General features: G+C 42.6%; 1 protein-coding gene across 1 annotated transcript in view; it reads left to right on the plus strand.

Moving 5' to 3' along the window:
• The window catches only part of SGCD (sarcoglycan delta), a 214,463-nt gene that overhangs the window by 176,063 nt on the left and 13,851 nt on the right, over window positions 1–24,549 (plus strand). The window contains exon 6 of the mRNA XM_059825134.1: window positions 2,548–2,620. Within this exon, the coding sequence (XP_059681117.1) occupies window positions 2,548–2,620 (73 nt within the window). The remainder of the gene's footprint in view (window positions 1–2,547; window positions 2,621–24,549) is intronic.

Raw genomic sequence — 24,549 nt, forward strand, 5'->3', positions numbered from 1 at the left:
ATCTGGGAATAAAGAAGACAGGAAAAGAGGGTTTAAGAACTGTGTGTAGGGAAAGGAAAACAAGGAGATGGAGGAAAGGAATAGCAGGCTTTTTTATTTTCAGCCTTCCTGAAATGACTGCATTGGAGTCTTCACTGGCTTTGTTTCCAGAGTTGCTTCCTTCATTTAAATTAAATAATGAAAGCCTGGAAACCCCCAAGTCATTAGAAATATGCTAAGGTTTCTCCTTATTCTGCAGGCATTTCTGGTTACGTGCAGATAGTTATTTTGGGCTTTGCAGAGCTTAAGTAGCTGACTTAAAGTCTGTAAAAATGAATTAAAATTACCAGCATAAAGTCACCATTTAAGCAATACAGGTGGAAGGGGTACAAGAATATCTATGTGCACCTCTCCAGATGCACTTCCTCATCTTCCTCCCCTCGAAAGTCATTGTTTTATTATGCAGATATGTGCAAGCCGCTAAGTTTCATTGCAAAGCTAATAGCCAAGGCAATTGTGTGGATAAGCAGAGACTTAAATCATTTGGAAACTGTTGAGAGAGGACAGATCTGATAATAATAACCTTCATGGCTGGCAAGTTACAGCTGCTTTTGACAACTTGTAACGATGAAGGCTTATAGTAAAGTTAAGAGCTAAATATCTGTATTGTGCCATAGGATCAATTTCAATTCCCAAGTATAAAACTTCGAACTTTAGACAGCTTTTATCATCTTTGAGATGACTTTGTTTTTCTCTAGGTTAAAAAGGAGTTGGGTTTTTTTCATAAATGTTAGAGTGCTTATTTTCATTCTGATTTTTTTTTAACACAGTGGGACAGCTTAGTTAATTTATTTCAGTGCAAAGAAAGTGTAGTCTTATTGAAGCCACAGGTGTTTCTCACTTATAGCAGAAGTTACAGAAGGATGTTGTATTAACATGTTTTGCATCATCTCAGAACATTTTTTATTCTATAGCGGTGACTTCTAGACAGCATGTAGGTAACAATTATAATAGCACGTGTCAAGAGAGATCTCAAACAGTAGATATAAAAGGTCTCATCAGGATCTGTAGTTAGCACCAATGGCTTTATCAAAGAAAATCTAAGGAAATAAAAAAATGCCACTGGTGCCATTTGCATGCTGACACTGAAATTGCTGTGATGACTACAGATACTGAATGACTAATTTTTCACAATGCGTCTGAACACAAGACCACAGGTCTAGATTTAGGAATAGGGGTCGTACTTGCTCACCGGGTAGGTACCTGTATGTTAGAGAACATGAACATTCATTTCTAGTGCACTGCTGTGTGTAAGGCAGTTAATACCATTTTTAGCTGTGTTTTAATTGGAAGTTTCAACGGGAGCGAGAAAGTGACGTTCTGCAGCACAGAGCATCAGTGGCAGCACTTGGGGACTCCTGTGCCCCAACAGAGTATTTTAAAAGCGGAATGGGTTCAGAAAAGAGCAATGAGAAGTCCAGAAAATATGCTTATCAGTGAAAGATTCAGAAAGCTGTAACTTTTCAGAGAAGGTGGGGGTGGTTGGGTCACCGTCAATAACTACCTACAGAAGGTGGAGGGTCTGCTCATGCAGGGACGATTGGCTGGCACGCGATGACACGAGGAGCTTTAGAGGCTGAAAGCTGAAGTGAGACCAATTCACATTAGACGCACAACAATTAGCAGAAAGGCTTACCAGAGGATGGCATGGGCTGCCTTTGGCTTAAAACAATGATACTGGGAGAGCACATCTTTCTAGCAAGACACAGCATGGCTCTGTCACAAATACGGACCCGATGCAGGGATGGCTGGGTGAAATGGCCCAAGTGGGCTCTGCAGGTGGTCACATAAGAGGATTGCAGTGGCCTGAAACTTAGGAAAGCTGTACATATTGCCTAGCCATTTACAGCTCACGATCTAAAAACACTTAACAAATGGGGATAGTGCTGTCTTCTCCACCGTCTCTAAGAGAAGGGGGAAATGAGCAGAAGTTAAATGACTTCTGGGTCACACGTCAAACCGGTGGCTGGGCTGGGACTAGAGCAGAGCCTGCTGCCTGCCTGTACTGCATTTCATCGGGTGGACACCTCCCTCCTTTTCCCCAGGCAGGAGCACAGCCTGACCTGAGAGACGTTTGCAGTGATCGACCCAAAATTGGGTTTTCTCCTTTGAGTATCTCTCAGAGCCCAGCAAAAGAAATAACTTCATTACATGCATCCAGGTTCATTAGTGAGGGATGTAGCTGGATTAGACGCCTGGCTACCAAAGGCATATCTTTTCCAAGCTCCCTGCATCAGCTGAGTCAGCAAACACTTCCCACAGTCAGGGTGCAAGCAGCTGCTTTTACAGCCAGAAGTGCAGTTTATAGGCAACTCCCAGTTGTAATCAAGGCAACCAGTTTCAGATGATCAAGGTCTGGCTTTTCCTGGGGACAGAAGGGATGTGCGCAAGAGAGAAATGGGGTCAGGCAATGGGTTAAATTGCACCTAGGTATGATTTGACAATCACTCCCCGGATAACAGCTTATAATGTTTACAATTTGTCTTCTGTTTTGTTTTGTGATTTCAGGAGCAGAAGGCACAGTGTTCCCTAAATCTATAGAAACTCCCAATGTCAGGGCAGACCCCTTCAAGGAACTAAGGTAAACTTTGGAATATGGTTTAACGGTAACTCAGTGGCGCCTTGTTGGAGTTGTGCATACTGCTGGGCATCATTTCTGCTTTTGCACAAGAGCTTGGGGGTTCACTTGGAAGGCATCACCAAGAGGATGCTGTGGAAGAGAAGGGACCTGCCATGTTTACATGTAATATGACCGAGCTACAGGCAATCATCGGTCATGAAAGCATTTTTTCTCCTGTGTAACATACTCTGCGTTCCCTGGGCTCAGCATTTGAAAAAAAAATAGAGAAATCTCTTCCTGGTTGTGCAGGGAGGTGCTGCAGTCCGTGCTGAATCACAGGGAGTAGCAGCAGGCAAAAGGATAATGCTGTCCAGCATTATCTGTCTTCCAGAAATGCAAACTCTCCCTGATCTACACAAGGTCTAGCTGTGCATGCAAGTAACTGCTGACACTCACAGAGATGCCACTTGCTGACAGCAATATATCGTGAGGGAATAAATAGCACAGCTCCTGAGAACCAGCTTTGCCCTCAAGCTAATGCTGGGCATTATTTTTTTTTTTTTTAAGAAAAAAGTGTGGCACTACAGGTTAGTTTGGATGCCTAGTCTCTGAAAAGAGACTAATCATATGGCCTAATAAATTATTGACTGAATCTCCTGATATCTTCTGACCAAGAGGGCTGTTGGGCTTTGCCATCAGTGCTCTAATTATCCTTCCTTAGAAAAAGAGAGCGAGGGAAAAGGTGAAAAAATCTCCAGAAGGACATCTTGTCCTTAGGTCTTGGGTTGCAAACCCTCTTTTCCTGGAAACTGCTGGGGATGAAGCAATCTTCAGACAGCTGAAGTCGTGCAGGAGTGCTGCAGGTTTCCTGCGGGTGCACCGAGATGGGAGAGGACCCCTCATTAACTCTCTCTGTTCTGATACTGGGGATAGTTATGGCCCAGCTAGATCACCGTGGAAGATGAAGAATATCCTGGCTGCCTTCCCTTGGGTCTATCGCTCTCTTTCAGTTTCTCTCTGGAAACACTCTATCTGACTCTGGGAGTTGTATGTCAGACAATAAGTGCAGTGGTGGTGTGATTCACTTTGTTAGGAAAATTTGTTCTCTTTCTCCATGGAGTGACTTTAATCCTGCCTTGTGGTTTTCCCAATCTTGGTATACTTCCGTTAAGAAAAGAGGAAACAGGGTCTTTGCTCAGCCTGACATGCAGCTGCCAGGGCAGCTCCAGGGTCCGCTGCGGTGGAAGGAGCCCCAGGAGGGCAGGGTGCGGTGGTGCAGAGCACACGTACCCTCCGTTTCTTGGGGCAGAGCAAGCAAGCGAAGCAGGCAGCGGGTGGGTGGAGTTGTAGGTGATGTTCAGGTGACAAAGGCTTTCTGGCACAGCCCATGTTTGCTGATATTTTCAGCAAGGGAGAAAAAAAAAAGAAAGCAAGATCATGGTTAAAATATCCAGTAGCACCTAACTTACAAAACCAGGTCCTGTTTTCAGTAGGGCAAAAGAGATGCAAGATTTAGGTCCAAGTTTGTGGTTACTTAGGACTTTTCTAAACATGGGAGGGCAATTCAATCCAAATAAGTGTAGGGTGTCATATTAGAGAGGACAAATGTGAATTTATATGGCCTTAATCTGATTGAGTATGCTTCTGTTCCAAAGAGAATTAAGCTAAATGAAATTGAAATGAATTAATGGTGGTATCCATGCGAGGGGTTGATTCATTATATTTGATCTGCTTTAAATTCATGTTGTTATTTCACTTTTTTTATGTGGAGAGCTGTTAGATAACTGACTTCCTTTGAAATTAGTGGACTGGATGAAAAAAATCCTGTAAAAATCTGGTGGGTTTTTTTTTTTTTTTTTTTTAGGGGAAACCATTGAATGGGATTTATTTGGGAAAGAAAGTCCCACAGGTTCCTAAAACATTTTGTGTGTTTCTGAAAATTTTATCTTGGCAAAAATAAATGTTTTTTCCACCACCCTGAGAAGAAAAGAGCCAGTGGTAGGACTGTGCAGAGAAAGCAAGGTTTCCCAAGAGCAAATGCTCTATTCCTCCCCAAACCAAGAACCATCCATATCTCTCTACATCTTGGAGCACTGGCTGCTTCTTAGGTAAAATGGTGCCTTTTGGGTGCAGTACAGAGTTAATAGAGACAATAATCTTGCTCTGGGGGGACATTTTTTGGTACCTTCCTATTTTGATAGCAGTGTGTGTGCATAAGGTGTCCTTTTGGCCTATTTAAAAAGATGCCGCAGTGAAATGAGACTGAATGAGATGGCAGCCTATGGGTCCCGAGCTGTCATACATTGCTAGGAAAGCAGCATTGTAAACATGCACTCAGTAGCTGGCTTGACTCTGAAAGACTTTTTTCTGTAATAAATAGTGCAAACTTTCTTTCCTCCTTAGGCTGAAGTTCTCGGGGTGGGAAAGTGCACATTCAGCTATTGCAGGCTGTCTCCAGGCACCACCAACCTCCATCACTCTTCCTAGACCAAATGGTTACGATTAGTTACGTGATTTACCCATTTGCTCTTTTCAGTACCATACTGACTCCCACTTTTTCGTTAGGAGACTTCAAAATAAGGTGGCAGCGACTGTCACTATCGGAAGGAGAGGGGACCAACTGCTCCTGTCACCACTGGGAGTCAGACCATCTGTACGTCTTCTTTCCCTTCCTCCTCTCTTTAACAGACTGATTTCCCCTGCAAGATAGGCAGTACGCCATCGCGCCAGTCATCTCTGTTTCTTTCCTTCTTTTCCTCCCATCTCCCAAAGGCCTTCAGTCATGCCCATGTGTCATGAAGACTGACACGCTTCAAGCGACAGCACACACGTTCTTGACAGATTTTCTGTCCCCGTTTAGCCGACGAACAGTCTTCAGTTCCTGTAGCCTAATTCATTTATTAGTAACCAGCTGCTCTACAAGGCGGTCATCATCCTGGAGAACAGACAAGGTGTGGTCCTCTGAGTGCTCTTTTTAAAACACTTTTGTCTGCAATGGTTTAGATGGAGAAAATTCAGGTGGCAATATGTGCGCAGCTTTTTCCTTACATGCTAAGCCCATCACACGGCTGCAAGAATTGGTTTGGTGCTTGTTTGAGCCAGGTCTGGACTTTACTGCTGAGTCTTCTCAGGAGGTGCTCTCCCGTCCTGCAGACAGACTCGTGTCCCAAAACAATCCTATTCAGTATCAGTTGTAGTAGGAATGCCAGAGCTCATAAATGACTTGTTCAGTGCAGGGTGTTATTAATGGTTCATGTTTCCTATTTGGGATCTAGAATATTCTTTAATAATGACCTAAGAACTAGAGATGGTTAAAAAAGTATTTGATTTACTTCTGTGAACATTTCCATGTTTTTACTTACCGAAAGTAATTTTAGACTCTTGAAAGTTTTGGTGGTTGTTCATTGGGTTCTAAACTGGTCAAAAACAGTAAAAAGGAAAGCAAACAAATTAAAATTATTTTCAAATTCTTGGAATGTTTAACATTGCCATTCAGTATCATCCCAAGATAGTTTAGGGGGAGGACTTGGGAGATTTGTTTGGACATTGAAATATTTGTACTCATCCGCATTGACTCTTTTTAATGCAGGTTGGTGTCTTTAACATATGGTAATGTGATTGCCTATGTATGAAAGTTGAATTCAAGATGACCTTTTCTCACTGGATTATTTTAGTAGCACCCAAGTAACTTGGCAAGAGCCTGTCCTGAGACCCTCTCCTTGAGACTGGCAGGAATCACCTGCCTTTCTCTGTTTATCTTCTTCCAAAAGGCAAATATATGCCAAGGGAGGCTAACAGAAGTTTTCTGACAAACACAAGATCAGCACTCTTCCGAGGTGAGGGATGAAGGCTGGACTAGCAAATGAGTAAAGAAGAAGGGTAATATTTTGAGGGGAGGGGATTAAAAAGTGGGTGATCCAATATAAGAAAAAATATCAGGAGGACGTTGTTAAACTGCTAAGTGCTGGAAGCTGGGAGGGTGTATGCCAGATGGGCGCTGTGTTATAGCATCCATCCCAGTCCCTGGGCTCAGAGTTGGCGTAAGTACCTCCCCAATGTCTAGGTCATGCTGGGCAGGGGCACTCGGAGCATGGAAACTTGGTTTAGGGCATTTCTGTTCCCAGAGTTAAATAAAAAGAAATCAGACAGCACTAAATTCACTCCATGAGGGGCAAGCACACACCTCAAATTCATCTACAATTATTGTAGGTTAAACATGCAGTAAACCACTCATCCAAGGCGAGGAAACCAAGGAATGACTGTTTTTCCTGTAATGCACAAATATAGTTAAAGGAGAATTAATCCCTTGAGCTTGAAGTGGTAATTTTTGACCAAAGTTAATTATGAAGCACTGAAAGTACCAAATGGCAGATGAAATGTACTTGCAGCTTGATTTTATTAGTGCAATTCTACCTTACCATGTACTATACTGAACTATCCAAATAGTCCAAGTGAGACCCATTGTAACAAAAAGCAATTTAAATACAGTGCTCAGCTAATGTAACAATACTCATTCTGCAAAACAATAATTCTTATCGAATTAAGGTTTCTCTCAGCTGTGTTTCACAAGGCAGCAGAGACATTTTCAATAAGTATGAACACAAATAATGTTTCTGTCTAAAACCCATTACATTAATAAAGATTAAGAGAACAAAAATTAGAGGAAATGCAAAAATGAATGGTATGAAAGAGGAAGTAATTGGTGGGAAATGGAAGTCGTTTATAAAGACTAGTGTGTGATACTGAAACACTGTTTAATTTACAGGAAACACTTGGGGTTTCCTGGGAGGTTTCAGCAAGGGAAAATGGTCAATGTAGCCTTGTATCTAGCTGGTGTTATTTTCCAATTGATTTACCTGAAAGGATGCAATTCTTTTCTTTGTTATACTAGTGCAATCCCAATAATTTCGGTAGTCCTACCAGCTTAAAAGACAACAGACTTTTGCCTTGGGATGAGCTTTTCTTTCCACATTGTAATGAATACAGCTATTTTCATATGACACAGATGGGTTGTATTTATATAACTATCTTCGCTAAAGTCAATACATACCTATTAGTGTACAACTAAAATGAGAGAACAGGTTCCTAGTTTCTAAACTTCAAGCTAATTTAAGTGGACTCTGATGAGTTTCCTTTGAATGGCAGAGGTCCTCATCACTCTCCATTTTCTAATCTACATCTGATCTAACAATTTTCCCATGACAGCTAAGGCTTCCTGAAGTGCTTGCTGTTGGATGAGGCTTTCTCAGAGCAGAATTTGCACTGATTTCACAATGCTTGCTGTTGGATGAGACTTTCTCAGAGCAGAATTTGCATTGAATTCACAGCCATGGCCACTTTGCTTTGCCCTTTCCTCCTGTTGACATCCCTTCAAAGCTGCTGCCTGTTCATCTATTATAGAAGACAAGCCACAGCCCTCCCAAATCAGAGATAGTCTTTCCATAGGCTTCTTGTAGGCAGTGTATTAAGATCTCTTTAAACCATTGGCTTGGAGTTAAGGAGGCAGGTGATTGCTGAGGCTTTCCTTCTGTTAAAGTATTTCTGTTTCAAAGAAGAGGAGAGGGGGGTTGCTGTTCCCTTTCCTTACCCCAGCAAATCTTCTCTTCATGGCCTTCATCTCTTTCACAGCCGCCACCAGAAAGGGGGGATTTAGCTCTTGGTGTCCTTTTCTTCCCTGTTTTTAGCAGGCGAAGCTTAGACGGGGATGAGCTGCTCAGGAGGCACACGCCTGGGAAATGGCAGAGGCGTTGAGAGAGCTTTGCTGATCTGTCCTGGCTGGGTAAATCATAGACCTGCCCTATTCACAGTGCTGCTAATAGCATCTGTCCATAGACAGACAGATCCTCTTCAAAGAGGGCTAATGGACGGTGAAAGCGAGCTTGGCAGGAAAGGGAGCTTGGCATGAAAGTCTTTTGAGCACAATATATTGCCGAAGTGAAAAATGAGATAGGCTTAAACTAGGGAAAAAAGACAAAGCAGTTGGAATTGGTGGTTGAGCAGCCTGCACTGGGGTCCGTGGCTCTTCCCAGATGCACTCGTGTCCCCTGTGCTGCAGGGACGTGTGGGTGCAAGAGCGTGCATACTCCACCAGAGCTTCGTGGCCCTTCAGTGAAAACAGGAGTGGGAATAGGGAAGTAAAGGGCAGATTTCTAAAGGAAATTGCTGCCAAATGGCATAGCCTATGGGAGAGAGAGCAGTGGAAATATCCCTCTCTTTTGGTGGTTGGTGGGAGGATACACAAGACTCCTCTTCTTCTGCATATAATTAAACAGCATAATTGCCACTGAAGCAATGGCTCCAGACAGGGACCAGTTTAACTTTTCCTGGGTCCTGAATAAAATGCAACAGCCTGGTTCATTATTCTCTCTCTCCATTTATTGTGTAGGGGTTTCCTAATGCAAACAAAGTCTTTTTCTGGGAGATATTAATCATCAATCCTGACTGTTATCTCAGATTGAATATCTTTCTTGTATACAAGATCTGTATCCTGCCTAGGTGCATTGCGCCCAGGGTTGTCATTAGCTTTCAACAGCAGAATGTCACTTGCTCCATAATCAGAGCATTCATCTAACCTTCGAGTGCCGTTCACAAAGGTGTACAAGCCAGAAGTCCTCTGGGACTTGAGAGAAACCCTATCGGTGTGACCAATCTGTACAGTCAGTCATGCACGTATATCCATTTGAATAACAAAAATGTGAGCTTTTTTTGCTTTTTTTAACTCTCTGTGTAGCACACCGCTAACCTTGAGTAGAAAATAGATGCTAATAAATGCGAGGTCTTAAAAATGTGAATTATAGCCATTTCACACTCCATGGCAGACTCACAGTGGTGAAATGGCTTAATACTTAATTACAATGCTTGTCCTTCTCTCAAGTGCAGATGACATTCCTCAGATAGATTTCACAATGACATCTGTGGAAATAAGTTGCGAAACTAATTAGTTATTCATACAATACAGAATATTGACTATGCACTGATTAAAAGGATGTGGTGACACATCTAACATGATGTATCTGTCTCATAGGTAAGTCTGCTCCCTTAGGTGGTATTTTTTGGAAGGTCTTAGAGAAAATGATGAAAATACCCTTTAGCCTCTAGAACGCAGATGTTTATAGAAAATGTTGCCTTTCATTTAGATAATGATTAAGGAGGACTACCGTGTTCCAGAGTGACATACCTTACTGCTTGTGCCCTGGGAGGAATACCTGGTCTGCAGGCTCTAAGGACCATTTTCGGGGTGTCAACCGTAATAAGATCTGCAGGTTATTGACTAACTGCAGCCATAAGTGTCCTAAAAGCAATAATTAGACAACTACCCAGAGAGAAGGGCCCACAAACCAGCGTTTGTTTCGGTGCAAGCTGGGCAATGTGTTTGCCTTGCAGCAGAGTCTGGCTGGTGCTGCTGTTATGTAGGGTAGCTGGGAGAGGCTGCACCCTGAATCAGTTGGTGTGCTGGTCTGGGATGCAGCATCTGTAATGCTCTGTGAGAGGCTCAGAAACTATTGTTTTATCGTAATATTTGTAGTTGAGATAGAGCTATTTGTACCAAGGATATTGAGCATGAAATACAGAAGTAAATAGAAAGGTGGCAAGGAAAGCACCTTACCCACTTATCACTGTGATCCCAATCCTTTGCAAATACTGTGCTATTTAGGATGTAATCATGTTCAAAATGACCGAATAGCTCGGAAGAGAAGGAGATTTTCCTTTGAACACTGTTCTTATCTTAAAGAAATGAGAGGAATGTAATCCACTGAGCACCATGTTTGCTTTTGGGTAGAAAAATACATCGTTTTCTTTAGTATTTCCCTCTATCCCTTTATACTTCTCTCCAGCTGTGTATCTCACATTTCTAAAACCCGAAGTGAAGAGCAAAGCAGGCAAAATAAAAATCTTTGCCTTACTCAGCAGTCAGTACCTGCTTTTAAGGAAGGACTCTCTCCCCGCTGAGACTTCACACGCGAGCCTGGGAGCCCTCTGGCAAACAGAGCTCCCTGCGCCCGCAGCCGTGCAGAGCCCAGCACGGGAACCACAGCTGGGGTTTCGCTTGCTGAAGGGCAGCAGTTAACAAACCAGCTTCCTTAAAAACCGAGTGTTTAACACAGACTTCTCATTAACCTGGTACAAAATAGGGAACGACAGTTGAGACGCTTTCCTGCCCAAGTGAGGAGTTCCTCAGCGTTTTGTTTCCTACTGCCGTCTGCTGATGCCGGAGGGTTTGGCTGTATCAAGACAATAATGCTTATTAGTTAGTGTGAGTGAGGTATGTTGAGCTATACACGTCCACTGTGATTAAAAAGGACGCTTTTACGAATACACTAATTGTACTTCAGACTGTAGTCAGGAATCAATAGCTGTTGCATAATCCTATTAAAGAGAGGAGAAAAATGTGTCCATAACTGTAATAGGATGCTTTCTTTTGAAAGCAGTATTTTGTATACTTATTAAGAGAAATCATAAATATTCACTGCGCCTACAGAATCTTTATTCTGAATTTATGTTTCGTGTGGAATAGAGTTGTTTTCTCTAGGCCAAACAGGAGTAGCTATGTCATTTCCTCATGACTTGAATTGATTTTACCTTTTTAATGTGCGGTGGCTGATGCTGCTCTACTCCTCAAGTGTATTTTGCAGTATGGATTTATCCCGTGGGTTATTGTGGCACCTCTGGCTGTGTTGAATAGTAATAATTTCCAACCAAATAGCGTTGCTGAGTTCATACTAAAGGAATGTCATTCCCTGCTCTCGAAAGGTGTTTGGACTCAGCGCTGCCTCTCGGCATGGAGGCAGCACGTGGCTAATGAGAACCCCTTTCTAAATATGACTCGGCAGTCAAACCTGTGTCCCTCTTTGGGGACCCCTGCACAACCCATAATTGCTCCCCTGGTCTTGGTGTGTGAGCACTAGCTGCGTGCTGCCGTGCGCTTTCTGGGCTCAGCAGTGAGTTGGCTCAGCAACGTTGGACTGGAGATGGTTGGTGACCCATCTTGGACCTTGTGCACGCTCATGTCCCGTGAAGGGAGGAAGTGGAAATGCAGAAACTACTCATGCCGGCAGCACAGGCAGAAGTTGGCAGGTGGTTCCTCTTTCTTTTCTCCATCTTAGTAAAGTTGAGCGCCCACGGACTTTGCCGCCTCATTTCCAGATTCTGCTGATACTTCTGAAGTTGCCTGTCTCCTGCTCTGGTTCCCAGCTGAGTTGGCATTGGTATGACTCGCTGAAAAAAGCAGCGTTTTTTTGAAGCCAAACATGTGAAAGCACCGTATTAAAGGTGGCACATGGCTGGTTTGAAAGGCAAAGTGGCAGCCACCATTTCATCCATCAGCAGAGGTGGCTGCTATAAATACATACCTCAGTACCTACACACGGCTTTGCTGGCAAGTAAAATAATGCCGTGTTTCACTTCAGCTGCACAAGGACAATGTGTCCTTGGATAGAAGAAGCCAAACTTTTAAGTGTGTGTTTCACACGGTGTCATGTGGCTACGGGGCCATGCAGGAGATGAGGAAGCAGAAATGTGATTTCAATGCAGTAATAGCCAAAAAGCAGGTGAGTGGCTCCAAGAAAGCCTGAAAAACAAGTTCAGAAATACAGCTTGGGTCTCTAGAGAGATGGAGCAAATCTCCCAGGGTGTGGGCAGTAGCTGCAGAAGGAGAGGAGCTTTCCACCAGGTTAGGCTAACACGAATGGCTGTCGGGCTTTTGGGACCCTCCTGGCAGCTGTTTCGCCAGCTGAAACTCAGCTGCAATTCTCTGTTTCTCAGGTTGAGTTGACCTTGGTTCATGAGTTATCTCTTGCTTTTCACAATACAGAAAGAAAAATGCATTCTCTCCCTCTTTGACTGGTTTCATGTCATTAAGGATGGTTGTGGGAAGGCTGGCTGAGGGCACGTTGTAAAGTGACATGGGGGAATCAAGCAAGAAAGTAAACCAAAAAAACCCAAAACTTAGGCCATCAAGGATCATAAAAGAGGTAGTAAAGCAGAGGGGAAATGGCCTCCTGGTGAGTTTGCGAACAGCTGAGAGGGCTGGATAATGACGGGATGTGCTGCTGTAAGGAGATGTTCCCTGCCAGTGAACTCAGTCAAAATCTGCTTATATTTGATATAATAAGGGCAAAAAGCAAGACACAAAGGGTTTGTGTTGCTAGTGATGAACTGCATGGTAGTGATAAAAATATGTCATGTCCTGTCCACTTTCTTAAGTATTAACATTCTAAAAGACAGAGAAAGAAGTAAAGTAAAATGTCAATTTAATTTTTTTTATTAAGGATTTGGTGTCTTAACTTTAACGAAGGAATAATAAATATAAATGGATATTAATGGAAGGTTATTAGAGCTGTTCATTTTGACAGAAAATATGCAGTATCTTCTTGCGCAATGCCAGAGGTTAAAGATTATTATTGCTTCCTAAGGTTTCTGAAATTAAATTCTCTCTCTTGTGACCCACAAGGTATGATTGAAAATGTGTGCATGTGAAATGGTTTGTAATAAATTCATATTGCAATAAAAGTCTCTTTAGAAAAACAGGATATCTTACAAGAATCAGCTGAGGAGCTCTGTCTAAAAATGGAAGTTTTTTTATAAACCTGAAAAATTTCATTTTGAAAACTCAAGTGCTGCCAGAAGGATCACCTGGAAAGCACAGAGAAACTTGTGAAAAGGTCCCGAGCTTTCAGCCAGTGGTTGAAACCCACAGTTCCCTGGGTCAAGTCAACTACTTGACTTTAACAGGCTTTTATCTGGTTTATACACTTCTAATTAATTACAAATGGCATTTTTGACAGAGCCTTTTAGGGTACAAAAATTAAGTCCTTCATAATTGCTGTTCATTTCTATCTAAAGCCTCCAAACCTCTCAGTACCAGATAATCAATTATTTTTCCCACGGGGCAGAAGGAACTGTGCTGGGAGCACAGTGGAAAAAGCCAGTCCCAACTGTACGGTGCCAGGAGATATGGGCAATGCATTTCTGCCCCTCGCCAAATCCAAACCTTTAGGTGTATATCATACTGCAGGCATTGGCTTAATTCATCAATACTTCTTGAAGTACAGAAACTTTGGTAATGTGGGATTACTGATGCAGTTTTGGTGTTAGTATTAATAGGCTAAATCCTGTAGGCAATGCTTTGCCTTTATTCAAAAAAAAAGTTCTCGTATGAAGTCATGAGGTAATGATGCCCTTACACAGCACGTTATGTCCCTTGATCACTTCTGTATAATTCGCTTCAAGATAATGAGGTCTTCTTGTAAACACACTGTATGTGTTTCTGCATGAGCTGCACATCTGGAAACAACCTGGGTCCTGAATTCAGCCCTGGGATCTGGTAGCTGCCTTAGCGTGGGACTTGGCCCATGTATGCCCTGCATACTTCCATAAATGCTCAGTTTTTGCTATGTGGGATCAAATCGAATGTATCAAGAAGAGAGTAATTTGTCATTTACTTAGGCTCAGTTCCTCATCCCCACCATCGGTTCATGCCTGTTTCTTTGCAAAAAAAGGTCTTACTGAAAACATCAAAGGCAATACAGCTAAAGAGAGTGGAAAATGGAACACTCAATCTCTCCTAGTCCTTTCCTGCTCCTTCCTGCTTAGCATGTGACAAATTTTCTAAAACACCCACTAAATATGTTGATTTTATGGGTTTCTCAGTTGAGCAGTGGGGTGTCATTTAATCTCTTCATCCCTTGGCATTGTTCTGAACAGTGAGAGAGGACCAAGCAATGACTTTGTCAGAACATTTTGCAGAGCTCTGAAGCGCATGGCATTCAAGCAACATCACACCAGGATTCTAAATCTATGAGTCCAGAGGTTAGTTACAGATAGAAAGAATAAATCAAGCAATAAAGGATGCTATAAAAAAGGATGCTGCCTCTTAAATGAAGACACTTTAGAGTTCATCATAAAGCTCTGACATATATTCAGTCACTCTGCCTTCCATCACAGTCTGAAATATATTTCAAGGTGCCTGCATATTTTATGCTGTAACCTCTAATAAATACATGCACATTTTCAATGATGTTGCATCATACCTGTGAACTGATGTGACTTGAAAGGGGAATCAGTGTCAATGCAATGGGAGTTCTGCCGGCAAAGGTGCTCAGATACACAGTAAAAGTGTTTCTCTGACTCACGCAGAATGTCAAAATGTCTGTGAGATACCAAAGTGAAGGTTGATTTCATAAGCATCTCTTTGAGGAAGCTTTCCTCTAGCTGGATGCCAGTTCTCTGTTTCTGAGTGCATACTATTTCCTTCATGACTGGCATTCCTAGTCCAGGTTATGGCTGGTTACACACTGGCTAACCTACCAGTGTGACCAAATTATCCCATAACAAATTAAATGCTTTTTATATTTAAATTTCCAGAAAAAAAAATATATCAACAGAAGAAACATCTTGGGATGCACTTTTACCTACTAGCTTCCAAGAGCTAGGCTGAAATTTTGACAGAGCCACCAAATACTTGGATATAATGGTTCTTTTGCTCCCTCCCCACGTGGAGATTATGGCTCTTTTGAAAGAATGATGACAAGAGTTTTGTAGGATCAATCCTTAAAATTGACCATCTCTTAATTTTTAGTAGCTGTCAGGAATGAACAGTTTGGCATTGATTTATGGAGCTATCCAGGCCACTTCTGCAGATCTTCCTTCCTTTCAGAGATAAGTATTCTGGGAAGCTGCTAATATGTGTGTTATCCATCAGGACCCATCAGCCACTATCCATATGGTTTGCTGTGGTCAGAAAAATGCAAAATTCTTCTTAAAAATGTCATTTTCTAGAGTTCAGGAAGTGCACTTTCTGAAAGAGAGATTAACAGTGAAGCAGAGCAGGAAATAATTATTATTAGTCAATATTTCCAAAAGTAACTTACGACATTTGAGCACCTAATTTGAGAGATTCATTTTTTATAATGCTTGATTTTTCAGAGTATGATGGCCCAGACTGTGTAAGTATCAGGGCGTCACGAGCTGGTCATTTTAAAAAAGAATGTTGGACAATTTTGGCATTTTCTACTTGGTTAAAAAAAAAAAAAAGGCGGAACCAAACTTAGAAAAAAAAAAGCTGATGCTTTAAGTGCCTGTGGCCACTATAAGAATGTGCAGACTTTGCAAATCTGACTCAACAGCTTGAAAAATGATGGGATCTACTTTCAGTGAAAGGCTGGAGACACAAAGAAGAGACCAGGATGATCAGTTATTGCATGAGAATACTACCATGTGTCCCTGTGGGGTGCCACTAAACTTCTTCTCATGAAAGACCATGTAATCTTGATTTCAAAACATGTCAGAATTACCATGTGTTTTTAACACACCTGTGTGCATATGTAAAAATGCTGTCTGTAGTAAGGGAAAAGTGATGCCTTGTACTTCTTTTATTGGCTTATCTGTTTTCTTTTGGCATTAAGATTACCACAAGACCAAAGTCTAAAGAGTTTAATATATGTGAATTGGAGACTTTGGATAGTGTACAAGCGTATAGACAGATAGCTTCAGTGTTACTTTCCATCTGAAAAATTACTGATTTATCCTGGATGGTAGAACAGCTATTTTCCGTTCCAAACCTTAATATACTCATGGAGACGGTGAGGCTGTTGCGTTTTTCAGGGTTATAACTTTGAGTGATCTATGGACGATGCTAGATTTGACCATGTGTAAATTCCATTCTTCTGTGATGTGTAAGGCCCTGATTGCTGGGGAGTTAATGAAGCTGCATGTGGATGGGCAGCCAGCGAGCACACCACGCCATGCTTTTGAGCAAGTCACTCAGAAATACGCTGGCAGCTTTGCCATTACCACAGCTCAGATTTCCTGCTGTGCACTCTGCTAATATAAATATTCCTGAGCTGCTTTTATATATTCTCAGGCCACTACCATGTGTCTCTACTTTCTTCCTGAAACCCTGCCATTTCTTATATTGAAATAGGAGAGTTTAGAGCTATTTCAATGCTATTTCTGTATTCACAGCACAGAGCACAGTGAGAGCGAGAGCTGGATGTCACAGTCGCAGGACACGCTGCATTCCTCTCCCCGAGCGTATCCACCAGGTCCTTACTCTTTTGGAGTGGGATGCCAAAGGTCTCCAATTTCCACACCCAGCCCTGTGACAGCCCTCAGTGCACAATGCAGAGCACTGTAGCAGTAACCACGCTGGCTTTGGCACTGGAAGAGGGACAGCCCAGGTACCTGGCAGCTTTGCATGGGAGGATTATCCTCCCACGTTGTGTGTTGCTCCAGGTAGAAATGCTCTCTGTGCATCAGCCGTGCCTGCTCTGCAGGTCTAACTGAGCTCAAGGGCTGGTGTTCCTGCTCCTCAACAGTAAGTGTGCACAGCACAAACGTGACAGTAGCTTTGACATCTCCAGCAGCAGAAAGGACTGGTAAATTTGCCTCAGAAGAGTTCGTGGTCTCATTTGCCAAGCCTAGTGCCTATAGTGTAGCCTAGTTCACTCTCTCAGTGGAAAGCAAATAGAAAAATCATTTTCGCAGTGCCCAGCAATGTTTATCTTCCAGGTTGGCTGGCCTGCAGTGACATTAGTGTCCCCAGAGCTTCTGAACTTAATCATTTCCAGTTGCTGCTTGCCTGCTTGAAGCGGTCCTAGTCCACCCTCCAGTGTGTTCTTCCTGCCAGTCACTATGGGAACAGCAATCAGAGCTCATATTTATGGCTCTCTGGATGTCCAAGGTCACAGAGCACAGGTCTAGTGGGAACAATTAAAACAGGCCTGTCCAGTTATATCTCTTTAAGCTCTCCCCACATTATACCTCTAACTAGAGCAGTAAAGTTAAAGCAGCATGACTGTCAGGATGTGACTGCTTTATAAAAGATACCCTTTAGAGGAGATAAAGATACTCCATATACTGCCATCTGTAGAAGCATACCAGGAGTGTAGTCAGCATCGCTGGATAAAACCTGCCCCCAGCTTTGACCCTGCATCCCCTGCGCCCTGCCAGACCCGGCCGTGCCCTGCAGCCCCGGGCAGGCATTCCTGTGGAGGAGCTCAGAGGAGCTCTGCTCTCCACAGGCTGCAGGAAAGCAGGTCCTACCTCGTCCACCACAAATGCTGCTTGGGGTGGAGTTGTTTGAACTCTTTTGAAGTGGCAGAGTATGTTTATACTGGTTTGGGGGGTTGCGTGGTTTCAGTGGTTTTGCCCTGGGTACTCCGTTACTGTCATCACCTATGAACTAAAAATTGCAAATGTTCTTTTTTAGGGTAACAGCAAATGTTGTTTATACCTGGTGACTTGCTCTATAGCAGTACACAGGAAAAAAGAGGACTGTGGGAATCATTACAGTAAGATGGAGGGAAGAACTGCAGTGAACTTAATAATATCTGAGGAATAGAAAAGTAATTCAGTGGCAATTTCCACGTTTTGTAAGAGGCAGCTGTCCCCCTCTCCCCTTCTGTTTATGCCAAAGTCAGGTTCTATTGACAGACCTGTGTGATGGGACTCATGATCCCATTGTCCATGTTCTACTGAGACTGGGGATGAAATAGGTTCCTTCCCTTGAGCGTCAATGTGGTATGTCATGTACAAATGAAAATCGTTTAGACCAGAAGATCCAGCAACAGATACCGCGTGAAGATACGATACAGTTACCTCCTTCACATGCAATGGGCACAGAAAGATGCAACACCAGAATTTCAAACACAGCTGGCAGGCATGTAAACAGCTTTACAAATCTCCATTCTTTTTTAATGGTCCTGTTATTTTAAATATATTCCCTTCCAATTCACAGCTAATTGAGTTTGGGTAACCAGAGCATGTTTCACTAATATTTTCTTGCATAGGATTAGTTCTTAAACGCTGTAGATGAAACGAGTTCTTACGGTGCATAATGCTCTGTAGACAGTGAAAGAGATAGTCCTTGCACCTAACTGTGTCCCGAGCAAACAAGAAAAGACAAAAGGAGACCGGGCACAGCACGACCGCTCTGACGGTGTGCGGCAGTGCAGGCACTGAGGCAGGAGAAAACCCAGACTGACTCCCAGGCCATTGCCTCTCCACCACTTCTAAATTGCTTTGAAAAACAAATATTCACTGCCACAACAAACTGGGATGTTGCATGGACATGAGAATGTTTTGTAGAACAGCAGCTCATAAAACACCAAAGTTTCCATTTTGAAGCTTTGGGCTCGCAGTATTAAACACTTCCCTGGCACGTTGATGCACAGCCATGGGTTTGGGGTTGTTGGTTCTTCACCTTCCTAAATTGCAGCCAAGTCTTGGTCAATGTTTGGATCCAACTTGAAAAGTTGTATTTTGATATCTGGGCAACCTTGATGTCTGATGGTGAAAAATGAAAGGAAACATTGGGAAAATCAGTGAGTCATTAATGTTGAGAATATTACTTACACCTCTTGGAAAGGAGGGACAGGAGGTAACCAGGTTCGAGTGCCTGCTCCGCACTGAGGAAATGTCTCTGAAGGAAATTTTCTACTGTATTTCTGTGATACAGATATGTAGATTTCCCTGAGCTCTATATGGCAGGTTTGATATTCGGTGTCAGGTTGGCTCATTCCAGTGTTTTATCCCAGCAGTGATGCTGGATAACATTAGCAAGTGGGTAGTTGGACTGGTTTGGACTGGAAGGTCCAGTGTTGAACGTGGCTCCTCAGCATGGTGCATGACCGTGACACAAATGTCCTCATTTCCTTGGGACCACAAAGTGATGACTGGATTCACTATTCTGGATCTGGAATTAACCACTCCTGGCTGCTGGGACATGGGGATGTTACAAGGAATGCTGAATTTTGGCGTTCCCCGTGCTAGGGGTGTGACGGGCCAGCCTTAGCACGTGGCACTTCTCTGTCTATGGGGAGCAGGTGACATTTGGAAACCTGTCAGAGTGGCAGCTTTGAATGGTGGAAATCATGACATCTCTCATACCTTTTGCTTCAAAGAACAGAAACACACCAGCATTTTAAAGAGAAGGGAAGAAACATACCCTAACTCCCACCCTGCCTGGCTCAGTGGAGGCTTTGGTTACTGACACAGATGAAGACCATGGGAGTAATTTTCACTGGGAAGGTTTTAGCAGTGGTGGCCATGCACAGAAAATTGTCCAGATTCCACGTGCATGGGAGGAACTTAAACAGAGTCAAGTTCTTGCCTGTTTTTATTTTCCCTCCTGCTGCCTACCAAGCAGGCAATCAATAGATAGTGTTAACATGAACGCTGAGAGATACCATGAGGGTGCAGGCAATTCAGAAAAAGCAAGGAATTCCAGGAAAAAAAATTATACCTTGCAGCTTTGATTGTTTTTTGTTTCGAAGACCGTAAAATAACCACAGTTATTTTTTTTCTTTTGCGATGTTTCTTCATTATTATTTTGTTTGGCCATACAAAGGAAGAATTAAGGTTGATTTTAAGGTCCAATTTCCTTTCCTATGTTGTGTTTCCAAGGTAACTCTATTGAGTCCTTTTAAAGGCAGTATTTGGGAGGTCAGTGGGGTTACTTACCTCTGTGTACATGGGGGCATTCCCACTGCACGAGACCATCTGGTGAAGTTCCTTGTGGAGGTAATGGCTCAGGGCTATGCTCTGCAGTGGAGGTGGCAGTCTGCTATGAGACAGTTTTTAGATGACTTGGCTTGGGTACTAGGAGAAATCAGCGGCAAAGAGTCGCCTGTATCACTTTGCTGTGTTGGGGAAAATTACCCTTCCTGGGCTGTGCTGAGCCATCCCCACCACTGCTCTACTGCAATAAACCCAGGGAGCGTTGAATGCGCTCGCACATGGTCACAAAGGCAGTTCATCACAGGGCTGGAAATTGAATTCCAGTGCTTCAGCCACAAAGCCAGTCCTCCTACCTGCCTGCCTCTCTTTTTAAAATCAAAATAAAATAGAGTAAAATGAAATTAAATTCCCAGCTAAAAACCTGTTCTAGGAAGTGGTTATGCCACTGAGTGGTATGGAGGCTTTTCTGACATCAGTTCATTTTTTTTTAATCCATTTCGTTTCAATCTCTTCCATTAGCAGCTGTAGTCATCTCTTTGTTATCTTCTAAAAAGTCATATAAGGGAGATTAGATTATTACAGTCATAATGCAGACTTGCCTGAGGAAAGATGGAAGGAACCTCTTGGAAGTCAAGCAATGTTGAACATTTTCTCATAATGCTGTGGTTAACCCAAGGAGCCAGAGAACAGATTTCTATACCTTAAAACAAACAAGGTCAACAACCTACATCATGGATGCCAGAGATAGCACAGTGGCATATATCAGATAGCCTAAGCAGAGCCAAGAGAAGGGATCACAGCTCCTTGAGACTGGCACCTGTGAGCAGCAGTGCTTCACAGCTCCCAGTTCCCACCAGTTCCAGGTGGAGCAGGACAGGGATATTGCCACCCTCCACAGAGGTGGTTTCATGCCAGTATGGTCATCTCCCAGCACACGGTGAATTGCCACCATCAGCCTCAGCCTCTCTTTTAGTTAAGAAAGATACGATCTAGTATATCTCTCTTGAAAGATTGCTAATCCTTACCTTAAAACACATGTTTTACCCAGGAGTTATTATATGCAAAAGATAAACAGAAAACAGTTTCCTTTTTAGCTGAAGATAAATTGATGCTAAGAATTTGCAAAACATCCTATTCCCAGAATTAAAGTAGTCCCTTTGGAGACATCTCTATACTCTCTTTTTCAGCAAGTTGGGTTTTTTTTTTGTTTCCCGATCTCTTGCTCTCTCTGCTCCCTTTCTCCCTCCACCCACCCACACAATCCCTTAATTTTCTTCTTTGCACTGTTTCCCAACCTATTTTCCTTTCCATATTTGAAAGCAAGAAATTAGTCGGAAATCTCAAATAGCTTTAAGATTTTCGGTTCTAGACTATCAAAGAGCTTTGACACTAACTTCTTCAAATACTCCCCATCTCTCCCGTTGCTCTGCCAAACTCCTCAGTGCCGAAATGGCCACCGGTCACATGGAGGAGCACTGGGCCCCTCTCCCAGTCTCTGTCCTCAGCAGTCTTGCCCCTTCCTTGGCTTTGTCTTGGTGTTCCTCCAGAGAAGACGTGTTCCTTTTTCACTTATTTGTGTTCTCTATTGCATGTTGTAAGTTGCACACAGGAAAATTTTCCAACTTGTCAAAATAGGTTACGAAGCAGTACTATAACGGAGGGATGTAGAGGAATCTCATATCCATGGATACTTATTAAAAATTGGCTGTCTTGTTAAAGGGCGGGTTTCAGTTCAGCTAGGTTTGATACAGGAGTGAGCAACTGACTTCCAGGCTGGTTTATGCCAGAAACCAGACTAGACACTGGTTATCGCCCCATTCAGTGGAAGTCTCCTGACCTAGACAGCATCTTTTGCCATCCCTCTTTGCTACCCCAGCTTTAGCAAGTAGTAATAAGTGTGGGAAAAGTTTAGTGACTGACAGTGGTTTTGACCCTGTAAAAGGTTATTTATTCTCACTGGAGCCAAGTCCTACATCTCTGTACGTATGGTCATAGTTGCGTGGTCGTAGTTGCTTGTACAAGTGCGTGCACGCTTGTGATTAAGTGAGGCTGCTTTGTGTCTGCCGGGCAGCAGAGCAGGGAATTGCAGCTGGAAATAGGAATTGTGCCTCTAATCAGGGAGCAAGGCTGTGAACAAGTGGTCTGGAAGGTGAAACACCTCCCTAACTCTGAGCAGGAGCCCAGCACATTTGAAAAGAGGATGGTGCAGTATTATTGCATAATAATGGGCTGGATTTGAGGAGTTTGGATCATTTCTGTGGCCTTACATATGCAGACATACAACTGTATTGCTGGTGTAAATTGTGACTGTGAAAGAGGCCACAACTTCAGCATATGCATCCCTTTAGTTTTACAATTTATGCATATTTACCATTTTGTGAAGTATACTTGGGACAGCAAATGGTACATCTTCTGCATAAAAATGAAAAGTAACTGAAAATCTGTTATATGCTCTATATAGGTCTGATGAGAGGGGGAAAAATTACTCCAGATTTGTGGTTGACAAGCTTCAGAAAAGGTTCAACAGAGTGTGAAAATTGACATTTAGCAAATAGCAATTCAGCCTTCATTTTTTGTGAAGCTGCTTGAAATAAACTGCAGGTTTTAAACAAAATGTTTGGTCAGTTGTTATATTGGATGTTACTTGTCTCATTACTGCAGTTAATTAAAAGGGGGGACAAAAAGTCAAAGCCAGAGTCAATAAGTTTGTTAATAAAGATTTAATTTGGTGGAATCATTATAAATTGACTGTACAATGAATGGATATGCCACAGGAGTATGAGTGTCTGAAGGTCTATAAATGGGTTTTCAGAAATAGCCATCAGGTTGTAGCCAATTTGTCATGCTAAATAAGCTCTTCAAATCCACTTAGGCAAGTGTGTACATGTTTCCAAAGGACATCACCACCAAGTATATGATGCATACAGACACACCTTTTTTTCCAGCAGGTTTTTTATTCTACCATTTCAAATCCTTTTTAATTTTGTTATCTCTATATTTCTCATTGTCAGTGATTTACTATTAAGTCTAATCTTTTTAGAAGGAATAGAATAAATGATCAGAAAAGAGAAAAAGTAAATCATCACTGCAGAAAGCACTGTAGGCTGAACCTGTGTGCTGTCCACGTGAGATTTTAATCTACCTGACCTTTTTCCTTTATGCTTGACCAAATGGCAGGTAAAAATCCCATGACAGATAGACTTCAAAAAGAATTTAAAAATGGAAATCTACATCAACATTTCTTCTCTTCGTAAAGCAGTTCTGATGTAGAAGACTGCATGCAAAGTACTGATGATAATGACTGGAATATTTGCATAGCACTGCACCCCTGCCAGTAACCCTCTCATTTGAGTACGTTGGGTTATCACAAGAAAGTGATTTCTCTGTTTGTGTTGACATGCTGGTCTGTTCAGCAGGATTATTTAACACCCTGAAAAACAGAAGAATAAGATAAAAAATTTGCATCATGCCACCTTCTTCCAAAGTAGAGCAGAAGAGCAAACCATAAAAGTAGGGAGAGTTGGCCCAAATGGACCCAGTGGTCAACCACTGACTGCATATGAAAGTCACCCCAAAGTAGAGCACCATATAATGTCTATGTTAACAAATATGTTATGGGTTAATCTAGCAAGTTTTAGCTGACTCAAGTACCATCTTTCCATCGGGTTTTATAATTTTAGGCCAACTCAGGTGGCTTTTGTCCTCCTGCCACCATCCAGAAGCAAGTATAAACTTCAGGAAAAAGCCCTTTAAGCCTCAGCTGTTACCTTCAGGCTACAGTATAGCTGTCCCTCTCCCTGCTCCAGTGGCCCAGGGTTGCTTTGAAATTCTGTGGCCCCACAGACCTACTTTTGATGTGTTCGTCTCCTCTGTGTTCCTGATGGCAGCACTTTGTTAGACATTAGGTAGCAGGCGGTGTCAGTGGCCTCGATGAAGAGCTGCAACACTTTGTTTCTATTTCTTTTTCTCCTCCCTGGCTTGGTGACAGTACGTCAAGATAATACCCAATCTTAGCAGCCTCTTCTGTAATTCTGGTTGAAAGGGTTTCTCCCAATTTATGCCTTTTAATTAGAAGCTTTCAACCTGTAATTAGAAACTTACACCAGCCCAACCTTTGTTTCTGAAAAATGCATTTGTGGTTTAGGCAATTATGGTAACATAAAAGGTAATTTTTTTTCTCCATGTGTGAAATGAGCGTGCTCGTTAATGCACCCAACAGGCGGAAGATTTTATTTTGTTTTCGATTTGTTTTATTTTATTGCAATATGTTACGTAACAAGGTATATCAGACAAGCAAAAAAAAGGTGGTTTAGGTAGTAGATTGGGCATATCTAACTACTGAATCTGTTACTTTGCCACACTGGGAGTGCAGAGAAGCTGTGGCCAGCGGGAGCAGAGGCATGGCCATGCTGCAGCGCCAAGCCCTCCGGTTAGCACACGCAGCCACGAAGGAATTTCCAGACCATTACTTGACCAGTTTTGACCCTGACTAT

The sequence above is a fragment of the Gavia stellata genome, chromosome 16, assembly GCF_030936135.1.
Source record: "Gavia stellata isolate bGavSte3 chromosome 16, bGavSte3.hap2, whole genome shotgun sequence".
NCBI classification, from domain to species: domain Eukaryota; kingdom Metazoa; phylum Chordata; class Aves; order Gaviiformes; family Gaviidae; genus Gavia; species Gavia stellata.